The following is a 9,436-nucleotide window of genomic DNA, read 5'->3' on the forward strand; positions in this document are numbered from 1 at the left end:
GTATAGAAAGCAGCGTAGTCGCTGTTTTGACTTGGACGGTGCCAGTGTGGCACCCAACGCTGCACCGTAGTAAAGTCAAAGCGCACACGTCGACGCAGTCCAGAACCGAGCGTGTGGCGCACGTACACACCTGTTCGCTATTCGGAAAGCTCTACATATTGGAGCACGGTGACAGCAACATCGTCGTCGATTGCCGATTACTTTTCTTTCATTTTAATTGGAACTGCTTCGGCTGTAAGAATACTGTAAAAAAATGGCACCAAAACAGAGGATGCGCATCGCCAACGAAAGAGCCACGAAAAACATCATGCTTCGGGGGAATGTTCCGAAATCGACGGTAAGTTGTTTTCCTCGCTGTTCAATGAAATTCGTTCGCGGTGTACGCGTGGTCAATGAAAATAATTAGGAAATAATAATTTATATGAAAACAGGCTACTGTCACTCGGCAATATCGAGGTGGTAAACTTTGATGGTTGAAATAAGTCGTACACGCGTGCTTTGACATTTCTAACAGTTCCGATACATAGTTTATAAGCTTTTTATGTCCGAATCAATTTTCATTCATGAATCGTTGGATGGTAGCTATACGAAGTTATTTATTCGTGAAAGGTATAGAAGAACGATTCGATAAAACAATACTTGTACCATATGTAATGTAAACATATGCAACAATTTTAAGATATCAGATTATTAATAAATTCGTGTACACCAGTTTCTGTATAAAAATCTATAGCGTAATATTTTGATTTGCATAACGTCAGCATTCCTGAAAATTTTATTTAATAATTTTTAGAAACCACAAGAAGATGGATCTCCAGTTGGACCATGTTTGCTAGCACTTTTCCTATTCGTAGTATGCGGTTCAGGTGAGTTTCAATGCAATGGCCGTTCATTTATTCTCTTGTTTCTAATTTGCAGAAAATTTATGTGATCTTCTATTTTTCAGCTGTATTCCAAATAATTCAGAGTATTAGAATGGCTTAATGTTACCGACGTAAAAGTCGTACAGATGTTGCTGTTACTGTTAATACGAAAAGCTGTCTACAAACTAATTGGTACAGAAACGAGATCAACAGACTGTTTTATCGTACACTATAAATATGTAGGCATCAATACGCTGTTGATACAAAACTAAAATCAGAGTCTTGCTACACAACATTTTCTATTTGGTACAACACAAGAAAATTTATTTATATAAATTTTAGCATTTATATATTTCTTACTTAACTGCATTATATATTGATTGTATCGATGAAAGAAGATTGCATTTAGTGCATTTCGTTGAAAACATTTTTTCCAATTTAACATAACACAGTGTCCAATTAACTATTATGAAACGTTTTATTGATTTCCATTTCGTCGCTTCGTACACAGCAATTACAATGCGTATTTTCATAAGAAATGTAAATTCTTCCATCGATACGTGCATAGTAAATAATTGTATATATGTACGATCGATTAATTGTATCAATTCATTAATCAAAGCATTCCACTGTGAGCAGTTGGTAGCTTTTGGTTGTCGATATATTTTAGAGGCCTTAAGAACATGATAGGTCTTTATATGTATATGTAAAATATATATTATATATAATATCAGTGTAATTTATCCTAATGAAATATTTGCTACTGACAATTCTTTGTCTCTTTTAATAAATTATATTATGAATAAATACGAATCTTGTATGTTTTTGACAATTCTCTTCTCAATTGTCAATAAGCTTCTCTGTTCATTAGAATTAGAATAGAATGTTTTGTTTCAAGTAGTTTATTTTCGACAAAGAAACTGAAAAGAGCGCTCGCTGTTAATAACGAATATTTTGTCTTTACGTTTGAATTTCCCTCTCATCGCCATTTGTAATACAATACGACGAGTCCTACTCCTGCGGCACACCTTTAGGCTAGCAGCCTTCATTTGTTAACAAAGGACGACACAGAAGTTTTCTTTGCTCTGATTGACTAAAGATGTGCCGCCGATACAGGATCCACTGCGGATTGGTTGCTCAGTAAAATAGTGGGGACGTGCGCGGCAACATATCGAATAAAAAGCGTGTGCAAGAGCAGATCCCGCTGCTATACCTATGTTCGCGTTGTCACGCAACAACATATTTAAATTAAACGGAAAACTTGTAATGCAAGACAGCAGAGAGAGAGTTATTTGTGTGAGGAAAAGTCTTTATTTTTGTTCGATTCTTTCTTAATACGTACGAGATATTGTAAGAACATAATATCGTGAAAGATTTGATTAAAATGGCTGGTATATTCAATTTGTTTGGTAGTACATACGATCACAACAAAGGTACGAATACGTATTACGTATCCTATGCATTGCTTGCGCTACCTTTTGTATATATATATTATTTATGAAAACCTACGATAATTTTACATTACAGATCATGTCGCAAAGCCATTGTCGAGAACGAATACAACTCTTGGGAATGGTGTAACTGCTTTAAAGTCACTTAATCAGCCAAAACCGAAAGGATTGTCTATGAGATCTAGTTCGAATTTGAATGTTCCTAATGAACCACATGTGAAGCATGGTCCAAGCAACAAACACCAAAACAATTTAAAACCAAATTTAACACAATTAGACTGTAATGGCCGTCCGATATCACCGCATAAAGAATTGCTGAAGGTACTGGTACAAATGCTGTTAATTAATTTTTAAATTAATATATAACTTATAATTTATTTACAGAAACCAAATGTCGAATTTCACAAACTGAGTGGACTGTGCCCAAAGAAAATATCCAATAACCGGAATGTACAATTAGGAAAACCGTCTGGAGAATTTTGCTTTAAAAAACCATTGACACCAAAGAATAGGATCCAAGAGTCATATCCTGATCCGGAGGAATTGGCACATTATTGTGATATGCAGTTTGATTTTGGTATGACTTAACAATAACACATTTGTTACACTTTAATTTGAATAAAAATGTGTTTAATAAATTTTCACTATGATTCGGTTTTTTGCAGATCATTTTTATACATTAGAAGCGGAAAAGGAATTTAGAGAACTATTAATGAATAAGAAAAATAAAGTTCTACCATACGAGGATGAAGGATTTCAGTCAGGTACAGAAATTAAATTTTTTGTTATCTGTGTAGATATCGATTAATTAAATATTAAATTTTCTACTTAGATCCGGAATTGATAACATGGGAATTTCCCATGTTGCATGTATCATTTGATTCCGATTATGAAGAAAGGGAAAATAACAGGGCACTTGATTTACCCGAACTATCAGATGATGGCTTTTAATTTAATAGCACGATATTTAAGTAGTTTAGCACGTTTTTTTTAATTTTTTATAATTGTCAAATGATCTCTTTTATTTAATACTACGATTCTTAAGTAATTTAAGACAGTTTTCAATACTTTATTCAGGAACAATTATATGAGGAGTTTATATGAAGAAAGTTTTTGTTTTGTGAAAGATATTTTGTATTCTTAACTATTGTATCATTATAAGTACTAATTAGTCATAAATAAAATATTTGCATATGTAACGGTAGTTATTGTTTTGTTATTAGATGCATTAATTCCAATTTCATTAAATACATGTCATTTGTTAAATGCCGAAAAGATGGTTAAACGTGTTATTGTAATAGCAGGTATTTTGCAGGATCGTACTTTTAATCATATTCGTTTTATTGCCGAATGTTTGTCCACGTTACTGCCGAATTTCAATTTTAACGTAATTTGTAAAGATTCAACAGAATGGAAAGTAGGTGATCACATCGCCTGCTACTGTATTAATATTTATCGTAAAATATATTTTCCAGTCTTGGTTAGAACAAAGGTGTATTTGTTATGGATGGGCACACAATAAATCTCCAATAATATGGAAAGAAATTGGGTTGTCCGGTACCAACATTACATACGTTGGTGGTGCTTACCAATTTTGGGAATTGCTACTTAAATATTACAACATTACATCTTATTTAAGCAAAGAAGATCTTGACGCTTTACAAGAGGATTTCGAATTTGTAAATAAATTGTGATACCTATTCAATATTCTAAACAGAACTAAGCTAGCTATTTAATTTATAGATTTATAATGCAGAAAATAAGAAATGTAAATGTTTAGAGACGCATCAAGAATGTCGTCGGATAATGATAATAGGGGCAGGGAGATCCATGTGCCCGGAGTTAGTCCCGCAATTGATAATGACGAAAGAACTCTGGCTGAGCCATGGACTTGTTATAAGTTTGTACGATCAACCAGGATGCTTCTTTAAAGTAAGAAAGATTTTAAAAGACGCGCAAGGGCTTGATGGTGGTCTGAATGCAGTCGAAGTTGTTTATAACATACCCGATGGTTTACGTGATTGCGATGTATTGCTTTACATTGATACTTTATCAAAGTAAATAGAAATAGTTAACATTTTTTAATTTTATTATTGAGAAAAACTACGTAATATGCAAGATGTATCTTTTTCAGGGAAGAGTTTGAGGGGACAGAGAGTTGGTTGTATCGTAACTACAATACTGTAAAAGAATTATCTATGCAAATAAATAATTATGCGCCATCTCATATGAGAGTAATTTTTTGTTCAATGGGTCCTATATGTTTCGCTGTTAACGTTATGCTCAAATTTGTTACAAAGTTACCAAAAACAAATATCGTGGCTGTCGGATCTCAATACGGATTAGAATCGATATACGTGTTGGCACGTTCAACGGGATTCCCTTTAAGGAATTTTGGTTGCCCTCCTGTTTGGGGATACCTCGGTTGGTTTGCGTATTAATATAATCGAATTTTATGGCTACATTAATTTTATACTGCACACTCGTTGAAAGACTGAATTAATTTCTAGGAATTAATCAGTTTGTGGATGTCCATCATATGATCCAGAAATACGACTATTATATACCTAATAGAAGAGCTCTGGACTCAAGTGACAATGCAACACTACCAATTGGTGTTCAACGTTCGCAGTTAAGGTGGTTCTTTTATATGGTCCATGATAAAACAGATTATTACAAAGAAATTTATGCGCGCAAGGTAAAAGTCAAACATTTATGATTGATTTTTTTTATGATTAGTTTACAAACTCAAAAATCAAAATTTTAATACACGTCCTTAGAATCTTACTCAATATCAAGTGGGAAGATGTGAGGACTATCAAAAATGCAGAGCAATTTGTGATCTTTTAAAATTATGGTACAGCACAGACGTGGGTGATGAAATTATTTCATTAGGTGTTGTTTCTGATGGCAAGTATAGTAAAAGCAACTGTACTAGGAAAGATTATACACTCTTTCTTCGTTATAGGTTCTTTTGGAATCCCGGAAGGAATAGTATTCTCGCAACCGGTACATTTAAAATTGTTAGAAGATCAGTCGCGAGCATGGGTTCCTTATCAAAATTTTCCAATGCCAAAAATACCGCTTAGTATATTTCAAAGCCTTGTTAATACTGCTGCTATTATTCTTGAGAGCATACCGAGAATCGAGAGAAGTAAGGAAGCATTAAATTCAGAAATTTTGAAGAAATATTGATTCGTACAAATTCTTAACGCCTTAAAGTTGTATTAATAATTTTATACGGTTTATCAATTGCATTGAAATATGAGAATGTAATACGAGCAATCCTAATGAGCATTTTTATTAAATGGATGAATAAAAAAATAAGTAACGAAGCTTCGTAAGATAGGTTTATTCCTTACTAAATACAAGTTGAATAAATTAGCTAAGAAATGTTACTAATAGTGGTTAAAAAAAATTATTACATTTTATCATGAATAATCTTCAAGAACAGTTAGTTACGGGAGTAATACTTTTTATAGTACATAATTGTATTCGAATTCAATGTTACAACTTGTTTCCTTTGTATACACAAAATAATATAACAAATTATTATTACCTGCTTATATGTATTGTTAACAATTGGTAATATATACCATTTTTTACTTAATCGAGGGATTCTTTATACAGAATTTTATGTCACAATGGTAGACAAATGGATAAATGATGCATACCGTTATCGCTGCATCATTATATCGTTACTATTCAATGGATGATTGTAAAAAAACAATCGGTAATTCTATTAATGTTTAAATTAATATATGTTTATATATTGCAAAATAAAATACATAAAGAATTAAAATCTAGCCAAATATTTTAGTTCTTAAAATGTTCCTAACAAGGAGGCAGTATATTTAAGATTTCGAAATTAAGTCTAATGATGTATGAATGTTCTAAAGATTTAGAATTATAGATTCTAAAAACATTTCATTGGGGGGAAAGTTATAAAAGGTAATTTGTTATGAAATAATTTTTACGCATTTTCTGTGTTTGACTGTATAGATTGGTGATAAAAAACATAGGTTGCAAATTTCACAATTACTTTCTCTTAGAACTGACGACATTCAATTCATGCGAGTAAAAACAGGTGTTTAGATTGCACGCCGTTACAATAGGTATAGTAAAAACTGTATTCTAACACAAAAGATCTCTGACAATTTGAAAATTATGCTACAAAATTGATAGATGGGACATATGAACATTTTCTTAGGCAGTTTTTGCTCGAATAGCAGCACGTTTTCCTGTAACGGCCTGTAAGAGAATAATGCATTAATCGGGTAACTTGGAAATGTAAGTCGGGGAGTCGAGCATCCGTAACGTGGTGAAACACATACCTGGAAGCCAGATTTTATACTAGCTACTGAACATCTTGAGCCACAGGTTTCACACTGTAAGAAAAATAGTCGAGTGTCCTTTTGAAGGATGGTGTCGGGCGAGCGGCATGTGTGACAGGTAACATATTCCTTAATATATCTCCTAAGAACATTTTCTATTTGTTTCTGTTGGAAACGACCCTTAATAATAAGTTGACTATTTCCATCAACAGAACCACTAGTTCCTAACTCGGCAAGTAAAAAGTCAAGTAAATGTTTCGGTTGCCTATGAAGTGTTTTACATATCTGCAACAAGAAAAATATGATAGAAAATAAAAAGAGGGACAATTTTTCGGTATTTAGAAAACATCGATGCGATACTTACTTCAGTGAAATTAGCAAATGATGTCTTCTTTGTACCTATACGTACTACTTGCGGAGGACGCATAACAAACTTCTGTTTTTTCCCAGCTACCATATCAGGGTTCTTTTCCCTCATTATGTTGAAAACTCTTACCAACAGTTCATCATATGTATAATCTCTGTCCGAACCGAACCATAAACTTGTTTCCTCTAAGAAAAAAAAAAATAATACACACTTAATGGATTAATAAAAAAAAAAAATGCTACTTATATACACTAATTTGTTTGAAATCGAAAAGGTATGATCTCGCGAATAATTTCTTATTCTATTATTTAATATAAATAAAAAACGGTATATACTTTTTATTAAAGTAATCCTAACGAATATTATATTAAATATTGAACATCTAAAAGGTAACATATATATTTCCCTTACCGTACTCTGCATTTTGCTCAGATTCAATGCAGCATGTTAACAAATAATGAGTAACATAAAATAATGAGTTACCCGCGACTATGAAATAATTTCAATATATAATATTTACCATTCTCTTTATCTTCTGTTTCCTTACGCTCTTCCTCTGCTACCAGCTCGTCAAGATCTTTCTTTTTCTTTTTCTTCTTTTTAGTTTTTGAGAAGTCCATGTCCAAATCGAATGTGTCGTCCACAGCAATTTCTTCGGCTTGTTGTTCAACAACATCCTATCAATAATCAAGCGTATAATTAATAATCTATAGTAACCGCATGTTTTAACTATGTACGGAAACATTGGTTTAGATATAGCACCTCTTTCTTTGTGTCTGGCAGTGCCGCGTCCAGTTCGTCTAAGTTAAATGCTTTTTTCTTCTTTTTCTTCTTTCTTCCAAAATTTTCTAAATCCAGCGTGTCGTCATCCTCCGCGAGCGCAGAAGGTTCGGGCTCCTGATTTTCCTTGTCGCCGGCGATCTCCAGCGAGTCCCCGGTACTGCCGACTTCATTAAATGCTGCATCAAGATCGAAAGTGGTTTTCTTCTTCTTTTTCTTCTTCTTCAAAGTGGGATCAAATACCTGAGAAAGTTTTATAAAATTAATTTGCGATTCTGCCGGAACTAGCCGGAAACACAGTAAAGTGTTGCATACAATTTCATAGGCTCTGATGGTAGTCGAATTAAACGTTCATAGTATACAAAATACCGGACAACATATGAGAGGTGTATCTCGACCACACAGAATATTAAATATACGAATTCCAAAGTATTTCTTTCTATAAAATATGCGCGAAAGGCTACAATCTGTTACATGAAACAGAAATTTGGTAAACGATGGACGAAAAGGACTTCATGGTGCGTTGCAGTCATAAAAAGTACGTGTCAAAGATGTATCTGTAGTCTCTAATGCTATCCACATGGCTTTGAGGTTGGGATACAAAAAGCTGTGGCCGATTCATTGGAACACAGTTCTGCCACGATACGGTCTTCTTGTATCGATGAACGCTTCGTTCTACCATCGGTGGATTGCTGGGTATTGTCAAAAAATCGAAAAGTATGTCAAGTTGACCACGCTTCCATGCTTTTCCCGATACGATGCGTATAACATTTCCAACACGCATTTCAGTGTTTCTACGTACCGAGTCTTCTTCAGTCATTTTGTATAACTTTTGAAATAGATTCACGACACCAATAAACTGATCAATTTGCTCGCTTTCCTAAACGTAACAGAGCATCTTCATTGCACGGATCCTGGCTATCTTCTATTCTGTACCACCTATACACATAACGTCTTGTTAACGACTATTGCATCAGAAACTCGACTTTTAAGTCTAAAGTGTAATTCACAAACCCGGCTCCGTTGTTCCAGCGTTAAGCCATGATAAGCGATTCTATTGGTCACTCGCATTAAATCCATTAATATCAGTCCAAAACACTCGCAGGGCACATTAAACTTTTTGCAAACAAACATTAATGCAATCCGTATATATATATTCTAATTGTATTAGATTATTGGAGTCTATAATTACTATAAGAAACTGTAAATGCATTTTTTCATTTAGCGTAACGCCATCTATTGAAAATTCTTGTCACAAACATGTCGGATTCTTCGTTACCTACCGGAGGCGGGAAAGTCATGTGCTATTTAAACTCTAAATTTTTTATTCATTACAACATACTCTTTGTTTCACAACCACCTGAGTGCAATATTAATTATTGAGTAATTATTTGTTCTACGAAGAACTTTACATTTTAATTAGCTGTAAAGAGTATGCGTATATATACATATACGTCGTCATTGTTTCATCTCATAAACTGTACTTGTAAACAATTGTTAGAGTTATATAGGACGTTCTATTCGCGTTCATTCGCTGTTAATAATTTAATAGCTATTTCAAATTTGAAGGATATCAAGCATGAGAGGGTATCTGCACGCATTAAAGTACAATGTATGATCGCATTCCGCGGCGGCGCTGCA

General features: G+C 33.6%; 4 protein-coding genes across 5 annotated transcripts; 3 read left to right on the forward strand and 1 right to left on the reverse strand.

The window, feature by feature from the left end:
• The first annotated feature begins 50 nt into the window (after positions 1–50).
• Positions 51–1,676, forward strand: LOC144477335 (stress-associated endoplasmic reticulum protein 2-like). Its single transcript, XM_078195022.1, has 3 exons — positions 51–337; positions 794–866; positions 947–1,676. Exons 1-3 carry the CDS (start codon positions 254–256, stop codon positions 982–984), a joined length of 195 nt encoding a protein of 64 aa, XP_078051148.1. The 5' UTR covers positions 51–253; the 3' UTR covers positions 985–1,676.
• A 152-nt stretch (positions 1,677–1,828) lies between these two features.
• LOC144477001 (uncharacterized) lies at positions 1,829–3,424 on the forward strand. Its single transcript, XM_078194383.1, has 5 exons — positions 1,829–2,296; positions 2,391–2,635; positions 2,699–2,891; positions 2,980–3,078; positions 3,147–3,424. Exons 1-5 carry the CDS (start codon positions 2,248–2,250, stop codon positions 3,263–3,265), a joined length of 705 nt encoding a protein of 234 aa, XP_078050509.1. The 5' UTR covers positions 1,829–2,247; the 3' UTR covers positions 3,266–3,424.
• A 154-nt stretch (positions 3,425–3,578) lies between these two features.
• LOC144476999 (uncharacterized) lies at positions 3,579–5,610 on the forward strand. The gene is made up of 6 exons (XM_078194380.1): positions 3,579–3,731; positions 4,058–4,371; positions 4,449–4,738; positions 4,825–5,012; positions 5,095–5,224; positions 5,283–5,610. Exons 1-6 carry the CDS (start codon positions 3,591–3,593, stop codon positions 5,507–5,509), a joined length of 1,290 nt encoding a protein of 429 aa, XP_078050506.1. The 5' UTR covers positions 3,579–3,590; the 3' UTR covers positions 5,510–5,610.
• A 158-nt stretch (positions 5,611–5,768) lies between these two features.
• On the reverse strand, positions 5,769–8,761 carry Eif2beta (eukaryotic translation initiation factor 2 subunit beta). 2 transcript variants are annotated; one of them, XM_078194381.1, is made up of 7 exons: positions 8,598–8,761; positions 7,778–8,038; positions 7,535–7,692; positions 7,427–7,458; positions 7,013–7,200; positions 6,649–6,933; positions 5,769–6,565 (listed from the first exon to the last, which is right to left on the reverse strand). In XM_078194381.1, exons 1-7 carry the CDS (start codon positions 8,613–8,615, stop codon positions 6,521–6,523), a joined length of 987 nt encoding a protein of 328 aa, XP_078050507.1. In that variant the 5' UTR covers positions 8,616–8,761; the 3' UTR covers positions 5,769–6,520. The 2 variants fall into 2 exon arrangements, with proteins under 2 accessions (XP_078050507.1, XP_078050508.1); XM_078194382.1 differs by lacking the exon at positions 7,427–7,458 and having other exon boundaries at positions 5,984–6,565; positions 7,536–7,692.
• Between the last annotated feature and the right edge of the window lie 675 nt (positions 8,762–9,436).

The sequence above is a fragment of the Augochlora pura genome, chromosome 11 (genome assembly GCF_028453695.1).
Source record: "Augochlora pura isolate Apur16 chromosome 11, APUR_v2.2.1, whole genome shotgun sequence".
Taxonomy (NCBI): Eukaryota; Metazoa; Arthropoda; class Insecta; order Hymenoptera; family Halictidae; genus Augochlora; species Augochlora pura.